The 25,751-nt window shown below is 38.0% G+C and overlaps 1 protein-coding gene and 1 long non-coding RNA gene across 4 annotated transcripts in view; one reads left to right on the top strand and one right to left on the bottom strand.

The window, feature by feature from the left end:
• On the top strand, window positions 1-25,644 carry Pde11 (Phosphodiesterase 11). Its single transcript, XM_068369412.1, has 14 exons — window positions 1-158; window positions 1,171-1,308; window positions 3,070-3,180; window positions 3,445-3,606; window positions 5,066-5,301; window positions 6,016-6,115; window positions 7,047-7,133; window positions 10,617-10,784; window positions 11,063-11,172; window positions 12,035-12,223; window positions 13,431-13,572; window positions 14,587-14,661; window positions 14,779-14,862; window positions 24,477-25,644. Exons 1-14 carry the CDS (start codon window positions 105-107, stop codon window positions 24,654-24,656), a joined length of 1,836 nt encoding a protein of 611 aa, XP_068225513.1. The 5' UTR covers window positions 1-104; the 3' UTR covers window positions 24,657-25,644.
• Window positions 10,615-25,751, bottom strand: part of LOC137637134 (uncharacterized) — a 100,637-nt gene continuing 85,500 nt past the window's right edge. For 2 of the 3 annotated variants that reach the window (XR_011043410.1, XR_011043412.1), the window contains exons 6-7: window positions 24,712-24,796; window positions 14,869-15,408 (exon numbers count right to left, since the gene is read on the bottom strand). This is a non-coding gene — a long non-coding RNA (uncharacterized lncRNA). Of the gene's footprint in view, window positions 10,841-14,868; window positions 15,409-24,711; window positions 24,797-25,751 lie in introns of those variants that run through there. The other variant, XR_011043411.1, reaches the window with a different exon arrangement.

The raw sequence follows: 25,751 nt of genomic DNA, 5'->3' as shown, positions 1-25,751 counted from the left end.
TATTCATTTTAACTCTTGTATGAGAAACTAATGATATTATTTTTTTTCAGGACCATCGCTTCAACCCTAACATAGACGGAAAGACGGGTTACAAAACAAGGTCTATGCTCTGTATGCCAATCAAGGACACGGCAGGTGAAGTCATTGGCGTAGCTCAGGTAAGTTGAAAAGAGGCAGATTTATATGATTTTGGCTGTAGCTCAGCGTTAGGTTCTGGGAGGCCATTCAGTTTAGAGTTGCAATTGGGGGAACTTCATAATTGGAAATACAGTAGAGGTTTGGAATAATTTCATTGATTTGTTTAGCATCACAACGGCTTTGATCATCAACGCATTGTGTGGGAATAGGAATGTTAATATTTTTCATCATGCTTATTTATACATTAGATATTTCACTAATATTTTAACCTATCCATAAGTTTTCTGTACTTCTTTTATTTATTATTATTTGATTACAATTTTTGAAGATTGCCATGATTTTTGAGGGGGAATTTATTAGTCCACAAAGACAATAAAAATAGGTTGCCAATGTTCACTCAAAATCATTAATTTTATTGGAATAGCATATACCCATTCATTTAACTTTGTGCCTTTCAAAGAGGGATATCATTTAAAATAACAATGGACTAGGGAGGCTGATATTTATATCAACATATCCAGTTCATGTGTTTTTTCAGAATTATCAAAATTAAAAGTTTTTCAAACGCTTTATTATATCAGACAAAGTCATAAAACAGAATATTTTTATTCTCTTTTGATGTATAACTGTTTTAACTTGATGAAAAAAGGATATTATTAGTTATGTTCAGGGCAACATTCAAACTTTAAAAATTATCCAAACAGGGCAGAAGACCATTTTGAAAGTTTACATTCATTTTAGATTACTGTATATAGAAAAAACTTCTATATCAACTGACTACATCTATGTCCATTTCAAATACTCCTTATACTTATTTGTCAAGTAAAAAATAAATTTCCTTAAAATTTCAAAAAAGCATTTTTAATTAATTTACTTATATTTGTGTCAAATAAAACGATAATTCCCCTTCTTGAAATTTAAAAAAGGCATTTTTAATTAATATACTTATATTTGTGTCAAATAAAACGATAAATCCCCTTCTTGAAATTTAAAAAAGGCATTTTTAATTAATTTACTTTGAATATATTTCAGGTGATAAATAAGCAACAAGGCCAGGCCTTCACAGTCAACGACGAGAAGGTGTTCGAGTCTTATCTACAGTTCTGTGGCATTGGGTTAAGAAACGCACAACTCTATGAAAGATCCCAACTTGAAGTCAAGAGAAATCAGGTAAGTTCCTCACTTCATTTTGATATAATGCCGACTTAAAAGTTCGTAAATTTGATTGCCTGGTTATGAAGCATAGTTCAATTATGGATTAGTTTTAAAGCTTAATATACATACATACATGATAGTCTGATTAAGCTTAAAATTTAATCTCATATTTGATTATCTTATTGAACATTAAAATGTTTGCAAAAAAAATGTAACTCTGTTAAGCATAAGTTTCAAGTCATTAAAAGTGCTTCTATACATAACCCAGGATGAAAAAACTGATCTCATATTTTAAGTTTTTTTTTTTTATTTTTTAGTATTTTTTAGTGGTTTAGTGAAACCAATTCCTGCATAGCTCATTTCAAAACTCTACAGTAGAGTAGACACTTAACATTGTTTATAGAATCATGAGAAAATAATGATAAACCTAACTAAATTCATGGAGTTTTAAAAATTGATAGTTTTCCTACTGTATAGGAATTGGAGTTTTAAAAATTGATAGTTTTCCTACTGTATAGGAACTGGAGTTTTAGAAAGTGATAGTTTTCTTACTGTATAGGAATTGGAGTTTTAGAAAGTGATAGTTTTCCTACTGTATAGGAATTGGAGTTTTAGAAAGTGATAGTTTTCCTACTGTATAGGAATTGGAGTTTTAGAAAGTGATAGTTTTCTTACTGTATAGGAATTGGAGTTTTAAAAAGTGATAGTTTTCCTACTGTATAGGAATTGGAGTTTTAAAAAGTGATAGTTTTCTTACTGTATAGGAATTGGAGTTTTAAAAAGTGATAGTTTTCTTACTGTATAGGAATTGGAGTTTTAAAAAGTGATAGTTTTCTTACTGTATAGGAATTGGAGTTTTAAAAAGTGATAGTTTTCCTACTGTATAGGAATTGGAGTTTTAAAAAGTGATAGTTTTCCTACTGTATAGGAATTGGAGTTTTAAAAAGTGATAGTTTTCCTACTGTATAGGAATTGGAGTTTTAAAAAGTGATAGTTTTCCTACTGTATAGGAATTGGAGTTTTAAAAAGTGATAGTTTTCCTACTGTATAAGAATCCTAAGTATTTTTTTATTGAAGGCTACATTTTAGAGCTTTTTCCCCCCTGAAGATACACTATATTTACTCCTCACTATCAGGTGTGCATTTGCGATAAATGTCAATTAGAGCTTTGTCATTTAAAGGTTATTATTTATGAATTTTTTGAATATATGATGCCTTAATTATTATCTATTTTAATAAGTCCTCAGGTATATTATGTTTAATGATGATTTTCTTGCTGGTTAAACATGCATTAAAATTTCATTGAAGTATAACTGTCAGTTCCACTTCATATAATTTCCAGATACACGTGGTTATTATCCCATTAATATTTCACTTGTACAGTATGTATTTTGAATTAGGAATATCTTATAATTTACATGATTAAGAATTCTTGCATTACACTTTGCTAATTACTAGACTTTCAAAATTCAGGACAAATTTCGGAATTTATTTCGTACAATTTTCAGGTTCTCACTTCAGTTATCGTTACGTAGACTGAAAAAAATCTTTTAAATTATCATATTTCATTGTTAGATATTTTCTGTTTCTATTAGAATCTTTTCTGATATTTTTAAATGAAAACTTCTACTGCTTTCAAGGTTAATATGTTTATCATCCCCATTCAAAATTTCATGCCTTGACCATTCGTTTTTTAGCTTGTTAAAAAGTTTCCTAATCTTGTAATTGAAAAGTTTATTATTATTACCATTAATTTTTTTCTCAAATTTCCCCCAGGTTCTACTTGATCTTGCCAGGATTATTTTCGAAGAACAAAGCACAATTGAACAGATGGTGTATCGTATTATGACCCATACACAGTCTCTTCTCCAATGTGAAAGGGTCCAAGTAAGTCTTTAATATATTTGAGAGGGAGAGAGATATTTCAATGCCCAAAACTGTATACAGCTTTAATATTTTGTAGCTTTTACCTATGTAAACTTTAACCATTCAACCAAAAACAGATGGAATTACTCTCTACTACATACTGTATTAAGCAGTTATAAATTTTTATTAGTTATGATTCCCTTTATATTGTAACTCATATATATTCAATTTACCATAATTGGAATTGCTTTCACCCATTCTAATCCTCTTAATTCTTCTTCTCAGATCCTCCTCGTTCACGAGGCATCTCAGGGAACATTTTCGCGTGTATTTGACCTGGAGGTGAAAGACCTGGAAGGAGACGATGCAGAAAGTCGCACGAGTCCTTTCGAGTCTCGTTTCCCCATTAACATTGGGATTACTGGGCATGTAGCTATGACTGGAGAGGTAAGAAAATTGAAAGTGTATTATCTATTGTGTAAAGGCATAAGGTCAGTGGGTCACCTTTGGATAAACATGGGACCAAGGATTCCCACTAAATTCAAAGAGTGCAGATTTGAGGGTAGCCCACTATTTATGCTCCTGGGTTGTGTCATAAAGGATTTCTTTTATGATCAAATTGTATATCTTTTGGGAAGCAAGGATTCCCACTAAATTCAAAGAGTGCAGATTTGAGGGTAACCTACAGTTTGTGTTCCTGGATTTTACATTAAAAGGTTTCTTTTATGGTCAAATTTTATTTGTTTTCAGCTGTAGCCTAAAGTCTTTGATCAACAGCTCTTAGCTGAGGATAGTTATTCCAAGTTATTGATACCTTGTAGCTTTTAGAACCAGACATCCCATTTCTTAGATTAATCCTTGATAGGCATTCAAGATTTCAAAATATCTTGACAATTGTACAGAACTTGAATCCGGAAATGCCGTATTTCATGATTCCTGTAGAAATTGAGTAGTATGTATATGTTGAGGTCTTCCATTACAACAGTATCTTGCCAACCTCTGAAATTATAAGCTGAAAAGTATTAAGATATTTGAAATTCTTTAATATATGGCAAAGAATAGGATCTTGTGTATTTTACTAATTTTCCATTTTGACTTTACTCCCTGGTCCTAGTCATAAATTGTAGGCTGTGAACATTTAAAAATATAATAAACTTGAAGTAAACTTCTAGTCAATGTACAGTATAGAGTCGTTTGTACTGCACATGGTCTCATTTTAGGTTAGTAAAGCACATAATGTATATAATGTATGCTATATACAGCTTTCAAAAGTAATTTATATCACAGCTATTCAAATAAACTCCTCTTTTGGGGGAATGATGATGTGAAAATCAAAGTAAGACAAACTAGTTTTTATAACCTAAGGCATTACAGTACAGTATTGTAAATACAGTAGGTGTTTGAAAAGTTATATAAAATATGTTAGTTCTTGCTAACAATTAACCCTTTTACCCCCAAAGGACATACTGGTACGTTTCACAAAAGCCATCCCTTTACCCCCATGGACGTACCGGTACTTCCTTGCAAAAAAATGCTATAAAAATTTATTTTTCATATTATTTGATAATTTTTTGAGAAAATTCAGCCATTTTCCAAGAGAATGAGACCAACCTGACCTCTCTATGTCCAAAATTAAGGCTGTTAGAGCAATTCAAAAAAAATATACTGCAAAATGTGCTGGGAAAAAATTAACCCCCTGGTGGTTAAGGGTTGGAAATTTCCAAAGAGCCTGGGGGTAAAAGGGTTAATATTCAGAAGGGCTTTAAATAACTTCTTTTAAGCCTGGGGGTAAAAGGGTTAAATAACTTCTTTTATTTTTATTGGAGTGTTGTAAAGTATATATGGGATTATTTTCATTGGAGTTTTCCAAACATTCATGGAAACTAACGTAAACCCATAATTCCAGACTATTTGCATTGCGGATGCGTATGAAGATTCCAAGTTCGACCAGTCGGTGGATGAGTTCACAAATTTCCGGCACAAATCCATCTTATGTATGCCCATCAAGAACACGGCAGGGAAAATAGTCGGTGTGGTGCAACTAATCAATAAATTTGATAATTTGCCCTTCACTAAAAACGACGAGAATTTCTTAGAAGCTTTTGCGATATTCTGTGGTATGGGTATCCACAATACGCACATGTAAGTATTAATTGGAGATGTCAAGATTTTTTTTGTGTATATATGTAGTAAACAGTACAGTACTATAATATGAAAGATATTTCTTTGCCTGTACTGTATATATATAGTAAACAGTACAGTATTGTAATATATAAGATATTTTTTACTTGTACTATATATATGTAGTAAACAGTACAGTACTGTAATATACAAGAATTTTTTTTTTTGCTTGTACTGTATATATGTAGTAAACAGTACAGTATTGTAATATATAAGATATTTTTTTACCTGTACTGTATATATGTAGTAAACAGTACAGTACTGTAATATACAAGATACCTTTTTGCTTGCACTGTATATATGTAGTAAACGGTACAGTACAGTAATATAAAAGAAATTTTTTGCTTGTACTGTATATATGTAGTAAACTGTACAGTACTATAATATGAAAGATATTTCTTTGCTTGTACTGTATATATGTAGTAAACAGTACCGTAGTGTAATATACAAGATATTTCTTTGCTTGTACAGTACTATATATAAGTAGTAAACAGTACAGTACTATAACATTAAAGATATTTTTTCCTGTATGTATGTAGTAAACAGTACAGTACTATAACATTAAAGATATTTTTTCCTGTATGTATGTAGTAAACAGTACAGTATTGCAAAATTCCTAACAAAATAATCAGTTGCTAGGATGATGCCAAAAATTTATCTTCTCCATCTTTTTAGGTATGAAAAAGCTGTTATCGCAATGGCAAAACAAAAAGTAACGCTGGAAGTTCTAAGTTATCATGCCACCGCTCCTCGAGAGGATGCATTCAGGCTTATGGTAAGAAGAGTATTAGTTTTTGTTGATATCAATATTGCCTTTCCAAATTATTGCTTTGATATGTGTTAATCAATAAAGTGGACAACATAGATTGAATTTTTTGAAGAAAAAAGTGCTTTTTGAATTATCTTGTTATTAGGATAGTGTTGGGAAGACAAGATGATAGTGAACATACTGCCATCTTTTGGCTTCATAAGTTAATGTTGATATACTGTATTTATTTTTCATCATAATTATTTACAATAGTACACATTTTTATTTTATCATATTACTGTACAGAATCTTGCCATCCAAAATCCTTCTTCAAGGATAATGCATATTACTATTATAGAAAAAGAAAATGTTTTAGAAATTTCATTTATAAATACTGTTCACATTAATTGTAACAATGCTGACTTTATCTGCCAATTTTATATGAAGAGGTATTATATGAGTTGTACATCAAGTGTAAACTTCTCTGCGTTGTACAATTAGTAGAACCTAATTATCTAGCTGTCATGTACAGTATTGCATTTATATCTAAATATTTAGAGAATCTCTAATTAAAGATTACAGACGATGCTTTGGTGTCTGGCCTTTTGAGAAGTACAGCTTAACACAGTCCTTGAAGAAATCTCAGTCTAAAGAAAAATGTTCTATTTACTATCATTATTAGCCTATAGTAGTTTGTGTTACTTATTAGTCATTCAGTTTTTAATAGCTTTGCCCGTGAAAGGAAGCTTGATTTAGTATAAAGCAAAAGCCACCATTAAAATGAATCTGTCAAGTTCAGAAAATTTAGAATATGTTGTTTGACTACTGTACAATGTTTATATCTGATATTACGATAAGTTATGTTCCAGTATTTATTAAGGATTTAACATATAATAATGTACACTTTCCATGTAATCATGGATAGGAATTATAACCGTTTCCTTTTTCATCTCTTCAGAAAGCAAAGGTTCCTTCAGCCCAAGCGCTCAAATTGTATGACTTCAAGTTTGATGACTTTAGTCTAGATGATGAAGGAAGTTTGAAGGTACAGTATGGAATAAGTTTTTCATAAGTTATTCTTTTATAAGCCCATCTGTTTTTTTTTTATGCAATATAATTTGCCATTTAGCAGTTCCGGTAGGCCCTGCTGCTGCCTCCGATGCCTTAGATGACCGCGGAGGTAGCAGCAGTAGGGGATTCAGCATTATGAAGCTTCATCTGTGGTGGATAACGGGGGAGGGTGGGATGTGGCACCGTAGCAGTACCAGCTGAACTCGGTTGAGTCCCTTGTTAGGCTGGGAGGAATGTAGAGAGTAGAGGTCCCCTTTTTGTTTTTGTTTCTTTGTTGATGTCGGCTACCCCCCAAAATTGGGGGAAGTGCCTTGGTATATGTATGTATGTATGCATATTTCTTTAGTATCTTACATCAAAGAAAATGTTTTCCTTAAAATCTGCAGAAATTCATGAGGAAATCTCATCATATCTTTGTGACACGTGGATTCCTGAGACTAGAAAAATTAAAAGATATTAGTGAATTATTTTTGGTTATAGGAAAGCAGATCACTTAAAACCTGAAGCCTTTCATAGACATATCGCCAACAGGTTATCGGACTTCATTAATATGATTAATAAAAATGGCTAACGGTATCTGCCTTTTCTACATTAATGTCAGACCCTTGGTGTAGAAATTCTTCTTCCGTAGTGTACCAAGAAAGATGATTTTTATTGTTGATCAATGAAGTCTTTTGTATACATATTTTAAAGCCTCTTTAACCCTTTTACCCCCAAAGGACGTACTGGTACGTTTCACAAAACCCATCCCTTTACCCCCATGGACGTACCGGTACGTCCTTGCAAAAAAATGCTATAAAAAATATTTTTTTCATATTTTTGATAATTTCTTTTAGAAAATTCAGGCATTTTCCAAGAGAATGAGACCAACCTGACCTGTCTATGAAAAAAATTAAGGCTGTTAGAGCAATTTAAAGAAAATATACTGCAAAATGTGCTGAGAAAAAAATAACCCCCTGGGGGTTAAGGGTTGGAAATTTCCAAATAGCCTGGGGGTAAAAGGGTTAAGTGTCAGAATGAAAGTTTAAATTAAACAAGGGACATTTACTTAGCAAGACAACCTTGTGCCATCAGTTAACCTCTCGCATTTCACTCTAGGCGTTAGATAAGGACTTTTGCAGCATCTCTTCATCCGTTCGTTACATCCACATTTTATCCTTTAGCTTCTTTTATCTCTGTCCAACCTTTTGACTATGCTTCATAGTGCAAATGCAGGACTTCTCCTAGTTGTACTTGGATGCTGAAAGACCTTCCAGGCACCAGCACTAGGCAATGTCCCAAATTCATAAACCTATTGTAATATGAAGTACTTTTCATTATTTGAAGTCTTCCAGAATCTGGATTAATTTTTAATACAGTACTGGTAATTACTCGTCAATTTGTTGGCAATGTTTCATCCAAATTTTTTTGACCACATGAACTGTCTTGATTGCAGTAAACTTATACTGTTTAGAATCGATACAGTTTACCATAAGAGCAACATAAAATAAAAGCTATGGATTTAATTTCAGTGTTTCTTCTGCCATTGGTCTTCTATTAAGAATTGGTTTCAACCGTTTACCAGCATCTTTTTTCAGCTAGTGGCCATTTCTTCCCAGAGGTGCTTGTAACAATTTACTATACACTGTTCTGATACCTTGCTATTTCTTAGTTTTCCACATGGTTCTTTCTCTAGAGACATGAGCCATTGTCGCAAACATTGGGTTTTTGTTGCTGTATGGCTTTCAGATACTTGAGCTGACTGCAATTGAGTCTTTTCTTAGAACTTTGTGTACATCCATATCTAATGGTATTGACACTTCCCAAGACAACATACAAATTTTATCAGTCCATTTTAATACTGTAATGTACAGTGCATTAAATATAGAAATAAGTAAATTCCTACTGTTTGTAAGTTATAAAATACATTGAATATAATAATTAGTACTCCCAATATGCAGATAGTGCTTTTCTCAACACTCAACATTGCATATAAAGGTGAAACTGCATAATTTGAAATTACAGTAGAGGATATGAAATGTAGTACTTTTACTTACAGCTTACTATTAGTAAGACAGCGGATCCACACAAAATATTGTGTGCAAAAGTTAAAAAGTCCCTTATAATTACTGTACTATTCTAAATCTTGAATTAACTGTATTGGTATTTTTTATACAGTATTTTTTTTATTCAAGGTATGAAATTAACCCTTGTTCCTTATTTTTTCCTTGTTCATACTGCCTTAAGCCTTTTACCCCCAGGCTCTTTGGAAATTTCCAACCCTTAACCCCCAAGGGGTTATTTTTTTCCCAGCACATTTTGCAGTATATTTTTTTTAAATTGCTCTAACAGCCTTAATTTTTGTCATAGAGAGGTCAGGTTGGTCTCATTCTCTTGGAAAATGCCTTAATTTTCTCAAAAAATTATCAAAAATATGAAAAAAAAAATTTTTATAGCATTTTTTTGCAAGGACGTACCGGTACGTCCATGGGGGTAAAGGGATGAGTTTTGTGAAACGTACCAGTATGTCCTTTGGGGGTAAAAGGGTTAAGCCTTGGTCTATGAATATACATAAAGGTTTCACATTCTATTGTGTTATGCGCCAATCCACCAAATACATAGTGAAGACCATTTTTTAAGCCAATACAGCCGATTTGTCATTGTTGGCCTTTTTTCCTTTATCCCCGAGTGAGAGTTTTACTTAACTAATTGAACTGTTTCACTGTTGAAGGAAAGTTTTGGTTAATTAAATGAACCGTTTCAGTCTTGAGTAATCTGTGGAGAAGTCTTTTTGGACTTACTGTACTACGAATAATAGTGGAGAAGTCTTTTCGAGCTTATCTATGAATAATCAGTGGAGAAAAGTCCTTCTGGGCTTAACTATATATTGAATGAGTAACATCCAAAAGTATTTTTTTCCTTGAAATTTATTGCCGCTATGCATTCGTAATTTTTGCAGGAATTTAAGCCTTCATCCAATTGAAAACTAATTTGCTTATCAAATCGTACTAAGCCTTTGACCATATATTACTATAATGCTTTACACTGCAGTATGAGAGGTTATATACAGTATATATGAGTATGCAATTAATACTACATTACTTGTAATGCAATTTGATTACTACAATACTATTGATGAAATTTGATAAGTATATTACATACATATACCAAGGCACTTCCCCCAATTTTGGGGGGTAGCCGACATCAACAATGAAACAAAACAAAAAAGGGGACCTCTACTCTCTACGTTCCCCCTGTGGCCGCGGTGGCATATAAAAATTAAGAGTAGCGCCAACGTTATTCCTGCGTGTCGTAAGAGGCGACTAAAAGGGACGGGACGAGGGGGCTGGGAACCCCCTCTCCTGTATTTACATCATGTGAGACAGCAACAAAGATAAGTATATTAATACTAAATATTTAAGTGAATGTGATTAACTCCAAATGCATCTGTGTTCACAGCTCTTGCTTGTTTCCCCAGGCGTGCTTGAGAATGTTCTTAGATTTGGACCTCATCGGAAGGTTCCACATAGAGTACGACGTTTTGTGTAGATGGTTACTTAGCGTCAAGAAAAACTACCGCAACGTTACGTACCACAATTGGCGCCATGCTTTCAACGTAGCGCAGATGATGTTTGCCATAATCACAGTAAGTACAGATTCTGAGAACTTTTACTAAACTCAGCCTGTAGTCTTGGATTTTATCTGAAATTAAAGTTATGTAGATGCATAATGTCAGTTCCTATTACAGTTTCTGTGCACCTTTACAAAACTCAACCTGTAGTCTCTGATTTTATCCAAAATTTAATTTAGTATGGTTATGTAGATGTATAATATCAATTTTGTCAGAGTAAATGAATACAGAATATAAAAAATTTCATGAATTTACATTTCTGTAGTCTCAAATCTTATGTTTTCATGTTGCAGACAACACAATGGTGGAAAATTTTGGGCGAATTGGAGTGCTTAGCCCTGTTAGTAGCATGTTTGTGCCATGATTTAGACCATCGTGGAACAAACAATTCTTTCCAGATCAAGTAAGCCAGATGGAATACCTTAATATTTGTTAATATTGTGAGCTTCATAAATAGTGTTATGATCAATTGCAAAAATTTAGCATTTTCTCACATTGCAGTGTAGGCTAGAACATTTTTTTTTTAATTTCTGTAAAAGATATATTCTTGTTTCTGTAGACCAGTGGTTCTCAAACTTTTTCATGAGCGACCCTATTTGAAACATTTCATTCCTTCGCGACCCAGAGTAAAGTGAAGAGAAAGAAAACATGCAATGCCAGTCCAACATACGCGTTTGATACAGGAGTCTTTCCTGTCAGAGACACCATTACATGGGGCCCAGGAGGAGGGAGGTGAGGGGAAGATGAACATACATAACTAAAGTAATTTGTGGTTAAAGAAGAATAATTCAATTAAGCAACTGAAATACACTGAAACACTGAAAGCATGATAATGTTCCTGTGTCCCTGCGACCCATCAAAATTGATCTCGCGACCCAACTTTGGGTTGCGACCCATAGTTTGAGAACCACTGCTGTAGACTATGTAGAACAGCTTTGAGGCAATGTATAAAGTATCATTAAGTTATATCTTCTTCAGTTTAGATTTTAGAATAGCTCAAGTTTTGGTTGTGTCTATTTATCAGACATTACATTTATTCAGTACAGTGTTAATCTATATAAAGATTACAATATTTATTCAGTTCTGTAAGTACTTAAGATATCGCCAGCTCTGCAAGAGTTAATCTTGACTCATAGAGCTGGTAAATCTCCTCATTTTTTGTAATAATTGCTGGTAAATCTCCTCATTTTTTGTAATAATTGCTGGTAAATCTCCTCATTTTTTTGTAATTGTAAAAGTAGAGTTAAACGGAAACCCCTTTTCAGAGCATCGTCGCCCCTCGCCCAGCTCTACACCACCTCCACCATGGAACATCACCATTTTGATCAGTGCGTGATGATCCTCAATTCTGCGGGTAATCAGATATTGAGTAATTGCACTCCCGATGAATATTCCAGAGTTATAAACGTTTTAGAAGATGCCATCTTGGCCACCGATTTGGCTGTGTATTTCAGGTAGGTACCCCAATGGATTTTTCAACCCTGGTGTATTTTGTTATTGCTATATTTAACGTAAACTCTAGCTTCACAATCTATTTCAATTCAGATATTACTTTTGTAATGTATATTTAATGAGCTTGTTCTATTCTTTTCAATCTTATGCTCTTTCTCTGCATTACAAACAGATCTATTTCATTATGAAGTATATGCCATTTCCAGGAATCTTTTTTACCTTCCTATACAGTAGTGGTTCCTCCTACCAACTTTAATAACTTTTATAATGACATCTTTGCTTTTATGGTTTGAGTTGAATATTCTTTTCTTTAAATATAGTAAATGATATCAGTTTCAGTGACCTTAGATGTCAGAAAACTTTAAATCAATCGATCATCCTACCGACTTATTTACGTATCGATATTCTGCTGCTAAAACTTATTGTTTCTTTATTCTGTTCATTATATCACTTAATGTTATCAGTCTTTGATCTCACAATCTGCAACCTCATATTTTTTTAGCATTTTTTTCCCAACACTTTTGATTAGTTCTGATTTCTCTGATCAGAGTATTGTACATACATACATAAATATACCAAAGGCACTTCCCCCAATTTTGGGGGGTAGCCGACATCAACAAGAAACAAAAAAAAAAAAGGGGGGGGGGGACCTCTACTCTCTACGTTCCTCCAGCCTAACCAGGGGACAAGGGGGCTGGGAACCCCCTCTCCTGTATAAAAAATCCTGTGAGACAGCAACAAAGAGACAGAGTATTGTACATAATATATTAAAGTTAAGAGTAATTGCTTGGAAATTTAACGTCGGTTGATTTACAACTTCTATTTTTAATGGTTTTTATGATAGTCATTGGAATGTTTTTAAAACTTAATAATCAAATATACATTCTTGACTTTTTTTAGCAGTTTTATATTTCCAGTTGTGAATGTAATCATTTCAAGGGAAGTAACTAGAGCTAATGAAAGAATTTATCATTTAAAGAACAGACCTTTCTGGCTCTGCTTATGTTTAAGTAAACTTTCAAAGAAGACAAAAAGAACCCCAAAAATATATAATTTGAAACATGAAAATAGCATTCAGAGGAAACTGTAAAATGTAAGCATTAAAAAATTCAAATATTCCATTATTACTAATTATAAAAAAATGCTGTACGAGTAAAATGGCAAAATGAAAATAAAACCAATTAATATCTTTCTTCTTACACCCTTCAGAAAGCGTGGTAGTTTCTTCAATTTGATCAATTCAAAACAAAATGATTTCCAAAAAGAGGAACAGAGAGAGCAATTAAGAGGGATGATGATGACTATCTGCGATGTTGCTGCCATCACCAAACCTTGGCCAATTCAAAAGCAGGTACGAGCAACAAGTTTACTTAACCCTTTTACCCCCGGGGTATTTGGAACTTTCCAACCCTTAACCCCCAGGGGGTTATTTTTTTCCCAGCACATTTTGTAGTATATATTTTTTAAATTGCTCTAACAGCCTTAATTTTTGGCATAGAGAGGTCAGGTTGGTGTCATTCTCTTGGAAAATGCCTGAATTTTCTCAAAAAATTATCAAAAAATATGAAAAACTAATTTTTATAGCATTTTTTTGCAAGGACGTACTGGTACGTCCATGGGGGTAAAGGGATGGCTTTGGTGAAACGTACCAGTACGTCCTTTGGGGGTAAAAGGGTTAATTGGTGCTCCTAATCGATAATTTTGATTGTTATAGTGTATAATATGCTGTACAGAACTGTGTTTTGATAGAAATATATGATAATCACTGTATATTTGAAACATTTGTGTATTTGAAAAATTTTAAAGATTTGATAGGCAATTTGAGGAGAAATATTGTAAAGTTTCCTTTAAAATACCTTTATAGTTAACTCTTAACCCCCAGGCTATTTGGAAATTTCCAACCCTTAACCCCCAGGGGGTTATTTTTTTCCCAGCACATTTTGCAGTATATATTTTTTAAATTGCTCTAACAGCCTTAATTTTTGTCATAGAGAGGTCAGGTTGGTGTCATTCTCTTGGAAAATGCCTGAATTTTCTCAAAATAATTATCAAAAAATATGAAAAACAAATTTTTATAGCATTTTTTTTGCAAGGACGTACCGGTACGTCCATGGGGGTAAAGGGATGGCTTTTGTGAAACGTACCAGTACGTCCTTTGGGGGTAAAAGGGTTAAAATACCTTTATAGTTAAAATGCTTATTGTTAGTTACCGAGTATTGTTAGGTAATTCTTATTCAAGAGATATGTCAGCTATGGAGACTGTAATTTATTGAAAAGTACAGTTTAAATTACTATAATCTTTATGAAAAAAAATCCAGCATGCTCTTTTATACTATCTTTGTTAATTGTATTTATTGTTTTACAGGTTGCCGAACTCGTAGCGGGAGAGTTCTTTGAACAGGGCGATATTGAAAAACAAGAACTAAAAATTACTCCAATAGTATGTATATATTTATGAACCTAAAGCAGATACATTTTTCTATATATTAGTGCATAAAAAAATCAGTTAAAAATTTTTTCTAATTCCTATATCATTAATAAAAAAAATTTTTTGCAGGACATGATGAACCGAGAAAAGAAAGATAAATTGCCTTCGATGCAAGTTGGTTTTATCGATTCCATATGTTTACCTGTCTATGAGGTAAGAAGGAAAACTTTATTGTACATTTATATTTTTATTTTAAATTAGATCATTTAAAATATTTAAACTAAAAGTAAGAATTAGTAAATATTACTTGCAATACAGATATTAGAAGTGAAACTTGAGTCTTTAGGGATCTTTAACAATTACTCATGGAAGAAATGTTTTGATTGGATATTTTTATGTTCATTCAGACCTCTCTACTTTTTTACTTTCTTACCTAAAATTTATTGCTGGATAAACTTTTGTACACCTTTCAAAAAGAAAGACATATTGTCGGCCACAGTTGGATGAATAGGAATTCAAAGCTTTTGGCTTCGCTCTTGACAATTTCTTCTAATCTGCTTGGTCCTAGACTTTGCCCTCTATGATTCTTGAGTGGCAACATCTTGAAGGTCTTTATTACAGAAGTACCGGTTGTCATCTGTCTTCGTCTAGTATTCTTTGTAAATCCAGAAGAATTAATAAGTTCCTCTCCTCATTCCTTAACACACTGGACAATGCGTTGGAGTTCCTTGGAGAGAACACGCTTAGTACTACATCATGCTGGAATATAAGAGTTAAAATTAGAAGATGAGAGACAAAGAACTTCACAAAATCCAAAATTCAAATTTGATAATAGGATGAAGAGAAGTAAGAGATCAGATAATTCTAGAAGAGAGCAATGGCTGTCGACAGACTTTGCATCGTTTGATTGAAAAGTTTATACAGCTGATAACATTAATATGGAAGGATTTAACTACACTGGAAAAGGGTTAATTACTATCGAGTAAAACGCTCACGGATTCTGCTGCCACAATTCAGTTGTTGGTTTAAACGTATGAAGGGATTTCACAAAATTAAACAATGATTAATGATAGCAGCTTGAAATGAGATCACACTATTCATGCTGACATCTGCCAACATTTCTAAATGACAACATCTAACTTAACTGCAAATAACTGCCAAAATTTCCAGAAGTTTACAATTTCAAAAGTCTATAATACGGGAATGGCAATAATATCTGTCAATATTTCCAGAATCTTCAGATTATTAATGTCTGCCAACACTTTCTGCCGGCGTGGCAATGCCTGCCAACACATTCCACCAGATTCCCGACACCTGCCAACACATTCTGTCAGATTGAATCGCCGATGCCTACCAACACTTTCTGCCAGAGTGCCGACGCCTGCCAACACGTTTCTCCAGATTGCCGATGCCTGCCAACACGTTTCTCCAGATTGCCGACGCCTGCCAACACGTTTCTCCAGATTGCCGATGCCTGCCAACACGTTTCTCCAGATTGCCGACGCCTGCCAACACGTTCCGCCAGATTGCCGACCCTTGCCAACACGTTCCGCCAGAGTGCCGACGCCTGCCAACACGTTCCGCCAGAGTGCCGACGCCTGCCAACACGTTCCGCCAGAGTGCCGAGGCCTGCCAACACGTTCCGCCAGAGTGCCGAGGCCTGCCAACACGTTCCGCCAGAGTGCCGAGGCCTGCCAACAGGTTCCGCCAGAGTGCCGAGGCCTGCCAACAGGTTCCGCCAGAGTGCCGAGGCCTGCCAACAGGTTCCGCCAGAGTGCCGAGGCCTGCCAACAGGTTCCGCCAGAGTGCCGAGGCCTGCCAACACGTTCCGCCAGATTGCCGAGGCCTGATTAGTTATCAAGCCAAATGTGTGATTGGTCCTTCACACACGGAGAGACAATCCTAAATCACCTCTTCAGTCAACACAGCAAGCTGAGCACAGAGATGCTCACACCACAGCGTACAGCCATGCACTGCCAAGGTCCGGGGCCGTGACGTCACTCTGTCTAGCGTGAGATGCCCCTCTGAGCCGACCAATCATGGAGCTAGACCATCGCTATGCCCATATAAGGTTATGTTTTCAGCGCTTAGAGTTGGTCCTGGAGAACGTAATAAGGAAAACTAAATTAATCCTCATGGTTAACAAAGAACACAAAAAAAATTCTTGGAAATACGTTATGGCGTATCTTACACTGCCCCCTATTTGGTCATGGGCTAAATATTTCCATAGATACGGCATCACTTGGGTTACTTCATTCAAATGACCTTGCTATATTTTCAACTCAAATAATAAAATTCAAAATTTACAAAATGCAGCGAGCAGCGCTCGGCGTACGCTCATCACACCTCATATACAGTACATCACTTTATATCATCGCCTTTATCATTTTCCAAGAGAAGGCACAGTTTCTGCACAGGCCTTCTGAACTCGCCGTTCTCAGTCTTGATCAAAGCATGACGTACGCGACCGTCAGCGCTCCGAATGACCTCCATGACTTTCCATGACCTCCATGACTTTCCCTAGAGGCCAGCCGCAACGACGTCACCGACGTTGATGTCACGCTTTGGGACTGGCGCTCCTGAAGCAGGGGGAGATACTCCTGTATCCACCTGCGCCAGAATTCGTCGGCGAGGAACTGTGCCTGTCTCCATCGCCTCTTCACATACATGTCCTTCTTGCATGTGGTTGTGAAGGGATCGGGTGACCCTTTCAAAGTTAAGATCATGTTAGGCTTGAGAGGGGCAGGGCAGTTCGGGTCGTCGTTGATCTTCGTCAGAGGTCGGCTATTAACAACAGCCTCCACTTCGCAGAACAGAGTGCGAAGCGTTTCATCAGTCATGACTTGTTGGAGACAGGCCGCTGTGAGGGCTCTTCGGACGGACCTGATCAGACGCTCCCACACTCCGCCGAAGTGTGAGGCATGTGGTGGATGAAAGTTCCACTCTATGCCTCGGATCGAGAGTGTGTCTCTGATTTCTCCTTCGTTGAAGCGCTGGAGAGCTTCTCTTAGCGCTCGTTCCGTGGCCACAATGTTGGTCCCGTTGTCGGACCACATTCTCTTGATAGGCCCCCTGCGAGCGACGAAACGCCTGATGTCGTTGACGAAGGAGTCTTGTTCCATTGTATCGATCACTTCCAGGTGGACTGCTCGCGAGGTAAGGCATGTAAAGATAGCGCCCCAACGCTTCACTGTGGACCTTCCTTGCTTCACTAAGAATGGTCCGAAGCAGTCCGACCCAGTGTTAGTAAAGGGGGGTTCATCTGGACAAAGCCGGTCGGATGGCAGTTCAGCCATCACCTGAACTAAAGGACGACGACTTAGTCTGCGACAGACCAAGCATTCTCGAATGACAGTCTTGACGATCGCATTTCCGCGGACGATCCAGTAGTTTGTCCTCAACTGGGTCATCAGGTGGTTCTGGCCACAATGGCCGCTGGATTCGTGCGTGGCTCGTGCGTGGCTCTCACCATAAGCTTGACCGCCAGAGAACTGCTGGGTAGGATGATCGGATGCTTGGCCGTATCTTCCAGTGTTGATTTCTGCAATCGACCACCAACGTGGAGCAATCCATCCTTGAGAAATGGTCTCAGCTTGATTAATTTACTAGACCTCTTCAGCAATCTTCCCTTCTTCGAGAGGGTGCTTAACTCTTCTTCATACTCTTGGCTTTGGGTCAGTCTCCAGATCAAATTCTCCGCGGTACGCAGCTCCGCACTCGAGAGTGAGTCGCCGCTGTATGGGCGAGCCTTCTGCATGTGGCGGATAAATCTTGTCATCCACGCGACGGTCCTGACAAACTTCAATCAGGAGGAGAATCTTGTCGCTATTGATTCAATGAACGTTGGTTCTTTCTTCGTTATATCGAAGACGAGAGAAGTCTTCACTTCGGCGTCTGGATCAAGCTCTCCTCTGACAACATCTTCGGGCATGGTTGGCCAGTGTGTTTCATCCATCTTGAGAAAATCTGGTCCTGAAAACCACAAAGATGATTGGAGGAAGTCAGCGACGGAGAGGCCACATGACGCGAGGTCTGCTGGGTTCGCAGTAGTATTGATGTTCAGTATCTCCAAGCCATAATGTCGGATGTATCCCTAATGAGATTGACCCTATTGTCCCCGAAGGTCTGATACCTCGCAGTCGGATTTCTGAGATATTTCAGTACTGACGTGCTATCAGTCTAGAAGACTGACGGGGCCAGTTTCAGATCGAGCTCAGTCTTCAGCTTTGAGTCCATCTGTGCAGCGATAGCAGCCGCCGTCAGCTCAAGACGAGGGATGGTGGTCCTTTTCAGAGGGGCGACTCTCGCCCGTCCTATGACGAGAGTGCAATGAATCTTTCCGTTGACACCAACTACACGCAAGTAAGAGACTACACCATAGCCTGTCTGACTTGCGTCTGCAAAGTGGTGCAGCTGAAGGGTGTCAACATCTCCGAAGTCTGGTAGTATGAAGGACCTTCGCAGTTGGAACTCTTTCAGTTGTGGCAACTGCGCAAGCCAGGTCTTCCATCGAACAAGTTCATCAGCAGACATCGCCTCATCCCACAAGAGCTTCCTTTGGCACATTTCTTGCAACAGGATCTTCGCGATCAAAGTGACTGGGGATAAGTAGCCCAAGGGGTCATAGATCGATGCAACAACAGAGAGCACACCACGTCGGTTGAAAGGCTTGTCTTTAAGGACGATTCTGAACGTGAACACGTCTATGCTCATATTCCAATGGATCCCCAGGGCTCGTTCAGTTGGCAGCTCATCTTTATTCAAGTCTGGGACAGCCACAGAGTCGTCTCGTTCTTCTCTGGGGATCGCAGCTAGAATGTGCTTGCTGCTGGAGGTCCATTGGTTAAGACTGAAACCTCCATCCCTGCACAGGTTGATCAGATCTCTTGTCAGTTTAATGCATTCTTCCTCATCATCCATCGCCTTGAGGAGGTTGTCGACGTAGAAGTTGCGACGTATAGAGTTAGAAGCTTCTTCGTTATACGTGCTTCCGAAGTCCAGGGCCGTTTTGCGTAAGCAGAAGTTAACGACGCTCGGCGATGATCTTGCGCCAAAAACGTGGGACGTCATTCTGAAGACTTGCAGTTCTTTGCTGGTGACACCTTCTGGCCACCAGAGGTACCTCAGGCAGTCTCTGTCCTCTTCAGGTACCTTCACCTGATGGAACATCTCCTGCACGTCTGCTGTGATGGCATGTTGACCCTCTCTAAAACGCAGGAGAACACCCGTCAGGCTATTGGTGAGGTCGGGGCCTTGCATCAGATGTTCGTTGAGAGATGTTCCTCGGTGCCTTGCCTTCAGATCGAAGACCACTCGGTCTTTATGTTTGACAGGATGCCTGACAGAGTGATGCGGCATAAGCCATACGCGCCCGTTCTTCCTGTCTAGCTGACTTACAGGAACCCTTTCGGCGTAGCCCTTATCAGTATATTTCTCCATCTGAGCTACGTAGGATGTTTTGTAAGCTTCGTCGTTGTCTAGTCTTCTTTTCAAGCTTCAGGCTCGTCGAATTGCCATATTCATATTATCAGGTAGAGGAGTAGAGTCCTTGAATGGCAGCTTGGCCATGTACTTTCCATGTCAATGCTGTGTCGTGTGATTCAAGGTGGCCAAGAATCTCTTATCCTCTAGGGAATCTTCCAATCTGGAGAGGGATTCCTTTTCGAAGAAATCTCTATTAAAATGACTCTGCAGTAGCTCTGTCAAGTCTTGAGGTTCAAATTTTCGATGAACATGATGCACGGGTGAGACCTCCAATGCAGACCGGTCTCCAGTAGGACCGAAAGCCACCCAACCAAGCTTGGTTAGGTAGGCGGATGGCTCATTGGCAGTGCCGTGGCGTTGCTCCAGAATGACTCTATTCAGGGTCGTGTCTAACCCGATCACTAGCTCGACCTGTTCGTGGTCAGTTGGCAAGCTTTGCAGCTCTACGTCTGCCATGTGTGGCCATCTCTTCAGCCAGTCCGAAGGCATTATGTAGTCCGTCGACACATTAATTTTGTCAGTAACAGAGACTTCTTTTACTCGTTTTTCCTCCTCACCTCCGTTGATGTTACCAAGGGTGAGTTGGACCACTTCCTTGCAGGCGAAAGTACCGGCCTCTGTCACCATGGTCTGGTTGCAAGGCCTTCCCGTTACACCTAGCCGATCTATGATGCTCCTTGCGGCTAGCGTGGGTGCGGCTCCTCCATCTATGAAGCCGACCGTAGTGCACGTTCCGTTCACCATGACTGGGATAAGCTTCAACATTGTACGACCATCAGGTCGTCGGTCAGTGGACATGGCATGTACGTGCCCCGTCGTCGCAGGAGTCCCAGCCTCTGGAGCGGTTTCGGTGTTAGTTCTATCAGGTGATGCATTGCTAGTCGTCCCGGCCTCCGCTTTAGGCTTGTCAGATGTCTTGGACACAGTTGCTCTCTTGGAGTTTGCACTGTCCCTTGGAGGGGTTTTCTTCACATAGTGCAAGAGCGTGTGATGCGTCCCCAAGCCGCACTTGCCACACGTAGATTCTTCTTCACAGGCTTGAGGCTTTGGAATTGGTGGCACGACTGAATTCCGTGCTTATTTTTCTTGCAGTATACGCAATATATCCCATTGTTGGAAGGAGAGCTGTGGTGAACAGGCAAGGCTTTAGCTTTAATCGGCTTGCTCGTGTCCTCAGGTTTGCCCTTAGAAGGACGACGGTCGCACTCGTAGTACTTCAGTTCTTTAGCGACCAGTGCCTGTCTCTCCACAAAGGTGATCAGGGCTGGAAGCTTGTGTTCGTGTTCCAGGTACTTAAGAGACCCATCTTACCTCATAGTTTCTTGCAGCTCAATTTTAGTGTAATTTGCACCCAGTGCTGCCTTCACCTTCTTTAGGTAAGAAGTGTAGTTCATTAAACCTTCGCTATCACCTGCTGGGATTTCCTTCCATTCAAGAAGCTGACGAATAAAAGCTTCGGTAGCATCGACTTCTCTGCCGTAGAATTCACTCAGCTGCTTCCAAGCTTCATCGTACCCAATTGTCGGTGACAGGTGCAAGCAGTGCTCAACCAGGTTTCTCTGAGGCCCATCTAGGATATGATACAAGTGGTTCAGCCTGCGCTCGGGGTCCGAGGTATTGTTCTCAATGTGCCATTTGAAGGACATCTTGAACCAATTAAATTTGGTGAAGTCACCTCCAAAGCGCTCAAGTTTAGTAGGTGGTAACAGCGTTGTCCGCGCCAACTCATTGATGCTAGCAAAAGTGCATTCCAGTGCCTTAAGCACTTGAGAGTTGTTGGACAAGGGGTTAGTAACAGATGGTTCAAATGTGGCATGTCGTGGTGCGAAAGGAGTTGAGGTGGGATCCAATGGCCGTGAGTGGACTTCCATGGGTGTAGAATGGCATTCTGGTCCTCTTGTATGTTCTACAGGGTCCAATGTCCGCATAGCACTTGGGTCATTCTCGTGGTGGTGGGTGACACTTAGCCTCCATTGATTGATCCTAGACTCATGTTCAGTCTCCATGACCTTTACACTGGGAACTCTCACGCTTCCGGCATGTGAAGACACTTCCGAACCACATTGCGACTCTCCTGCCTCCGATCTAATTTCGTATTCAAGTTGCTGTCTCTGAACCTCGAGCTCGGCCTACAGCAATGCAGCATCCGCTAGCCCTCTAGCGGCCCAATCCTCGGCATCTCTCTAAGCAGCGAGTTCATCAGCTTTAGCTTTCTTCTTGGCTGCACGTTCTTCCGCTTCTAAGCGTGCCTTCAGTTGAACCTTGGCTAAGTTAGCTTGCGCTTCTAACAGCTTTTGGCGGACCTCGCTTGTGTCGCTCTTGGATGACGTTCTTGATTTTAATGATCTCTCCGACATGATGACGATGTTCCCAGCTCGGCGTCAACGTCTGAGAAAGATTCACTTCTTGATAGTCAGGTTACAATCAGTCATCTGAGACCCACTTTGTGTAAAGATCTAAAACTGTAGAACACCGGAGAGGGGTTCAATCTCTCGGCTAAAGTTCTAAGTTATTGGCGTGTAGGTCTTGAAACTCACGTCTTTATAATTAGATATATTGAAGAGTACAACTTGTATATCGGACGAGGTTTTAGCTGCAAACAAAAAAAACAGCTCGTCAATAAGAAAATACAGCAATGGTACAGGATTACATTAATTGCAATAGGGTTCATTATAATACATTAAGTCAATAAAGAAAATACAGCAATGGTACAGGATTACATTAATTGCAATAGGGTTCATTACAATAAATAATAGACTTGCATCTTTTCCCAATGCCAATTCTGTTTCAAGTTCAGTTCAAAGAACATTCACAGGTGGTACCTTTAATCTCCTGCGAGTGATTAGTTATCAAGCCAAATGTGTGATTGGTCCTTCACACACGGAGAGACAATCCTAATTCACCTCTTCAGTCAACACAGCAAGCTGAGCACAGAGATGCTCACACCACAGCGGCCAGCCATGCACTGCCAAGGTCCGGGGCCGTGACGTCACTCTGTCTAGCGTGAGATGCCCCTCTGAGCCGACCAATCATGGACCTAGACCATCGCTATGCCCATATAAGGTTATGTTTTCAGCGCTTAGAGTTGGTCCTGGAGAACGTAATAAGGAAAACTAAATTAATCCTCATGGTTAACAAAGAACACAAAAAAAATTCTTGGAAATACGTTATGGCGTATCTTACAGAGGGAACTCATACCGTAGAAGACTACAGTCCCACAGTTACAACGAAGCTCCAGATTTGAAAGCATTGATATTTATGGAAAACTACCATCATAAAATTACAAAATGTAACTTCAAGATTACTGTTACCATAAGCACCTCACCAGAGCAAAAGTCAAAGGAGGCTGATAAACTAGTTTGAACTATTTAGTCTTGACTAAAGACTAAGGAATAATTCATAACTAGATATGCAAAAACCGCAATGGAAAGGTTGACGAGAATGGTGGAACCCTCGCTCGACTATCAGTTATTTTAGGGTTGAAAAGGGGACAAGACAGGAAAAAGCAGAGTCAAACTGGTGTTGTATCTCATCACAAGAAAAATACATAGTATTTTTTATCTAAACAAATAAATGTGCTGGATTGAAAAGGCATCCCAGCATTAAAACTAAATAATATTACTTGCTAAACTACAACCCTAGTTGGAAAAGCAGTATGCTATAAGCCCAGGGGCTCCAACTAGGAAAATAGCTCAGTGAGGAAAGGAAAGAAGGGAAAATAAAATATTTTAACAGTGACATTAAAATTAATATTTCCTGAATAAACTATAAAAACTTTAACAAAACAAGAGGAAGAGAAATAAGATAGAATAATGTGCCCGAGGGTACCCTTAAGCAAGAGAACTCTAACCCAAGACAGTGGAAGACCATGGTACAGAGGCTAGGGAACTACCCAAACCTCTTGAACAATGGTTTGATTTTGGAGTGTCCTTCTCCTTGAAGAGCTGCTTACCATAGCTAGAGAGTCTCTTCTACCCTTACCAAGAGCAAAATAGCCACTGAACAATTACAGAGTAGTAACCCCTTGGGTGAAGAAGAATTGTTTGGTAATCTCAGTGTTGTCAGGTGTATAAGGACAGAGGAGAATCTGTAAAGAATAGGCCAGACTATTCGGTGTATGTGTAGGCAAAACGAAAATGAACCGTAACCAGAGAGATGGATCCAATGTAATACTGTCTGGCCGGTCAAAGGACCACATAACTCTAGCGGATAATTTTACTTTAATACTCTTAAATTTATCATTTGCCAATGTTTTAAAATTTCAAACAATTTGCAAATACAGTATCATGAATTTCAGGTTAGATATCCTTTTTTTTTTAAATGGTATTTTTTACTCTTTCCAGGCCTTTGCAAACTTGAGTCCAGAGCTGAAAACTCTGCTGGAAGGTGTAGAAGATAATCGTAGTCATTGGCAGTCATTAGTAGACGACAATGGAAGCAAGAACACCCCGGCAAACAATAACAACAACAACAATAATAATAATGATTCAAGCACAAATAATGATGATACTGCTGATAAATAATCGCAAGTACTGCATATAAATTTAACAAGTCGGTGAAGAAACACTTATACGTTACCTAGTTGCAGGGAGTTAAAGTGAATAGACTGTGAAACTGGGTACCAGCCAACTGACGGAAGTGAATTTCGAGGCATCTCTCGATTCTGTAAATGAAAATCATATATTTATTGATAGCAGTGAATACCTGCCATAGCAGGGCTACAGAGAGAAAGAATATTTGGCACAAATGCACTTTTATAGATTTTAAGAAAAGGCTAAGAGTTATCGTAGAGGACAAGGTTACCGTACGTGTGCAAGGTTGTTCGGAAAAGTTTATCGGCCAATGCAACCATTTGAATTTTCTACAGTAAAGCATTGCTGTTACTTAACAGGACATTTGTAAGTTCATCTTTCAATATTTAACTTGCCAGAACTTAAATTGCATTGGTAGTGCGGACAAATACGGAAGTGATTTTTGCAAGGGAAGTTTTACCTTGTCCTTACTAAAGTTGAGGACATAAAATTCCTTTATATTTATATACTTAAAAAGTATATATACACACATATGGGCATACAGTACATGATCAGTAACTTTTAGAAAGGTACAGATAATTTATTAGCTTTACACAGCTGGTTAAATTCTGATCTTGCCATTTTTTTATGCTCGCGCACAAGATTTTAGACAGAGAAGTGAATTTTAACACATGTATGTAATTAAGACGAGGTGTATACATTTAATTGTAGCAGTTTTTGCAAACTACAAGTTTCATATTACAATATGTGAAATATAATATACTTTGCTATCAAAATGTCTTTAATTTTAACTGTTATATTTGTACTTATTGTTTTTGGTACATCCACCTATTTATTTATTTGTGTTCTTTCAAAAATATTACGTAGCAAGTAAGTAATGTTCACCGTGCTGTCATTAGTTATATTTATAGTTGTCAAGTTAATTTATAAAAATATCTTTACACCTTACGAGAGAATAAATATTTGTGCTTTGCAGAGAGCTGGACCTTTCTTACATTTCCTACTTACATGTCGGTGATCAGTACAATTTTTCCGTAATCGCAAATCTCGCGGTTAGAGTTCTCATTTCAATGCTGACATGTTTAG

Source organism: Palaemon carinicauda, unplaced genomic scaffold (genome assembly GCF_036898095.1).
Source record: "Palaemon carinicauda isolate YSFRI2023 unplaced genomic scaffold, ASM3689809v2 scaffold545, whole genome shotgun sequence".
Lineage (NCBI taxonomy): Eukaryota > Metazoa > Arthropoda > Malacostraca > Decapoda > Palaemonidae > Palaemon > Palaemon carinicauda.
The sequence above is the reverse complement of the archived record's forward strand: the minus strand, read 5'-3'. Positions and strand labels throughout refer to the sequence as shown.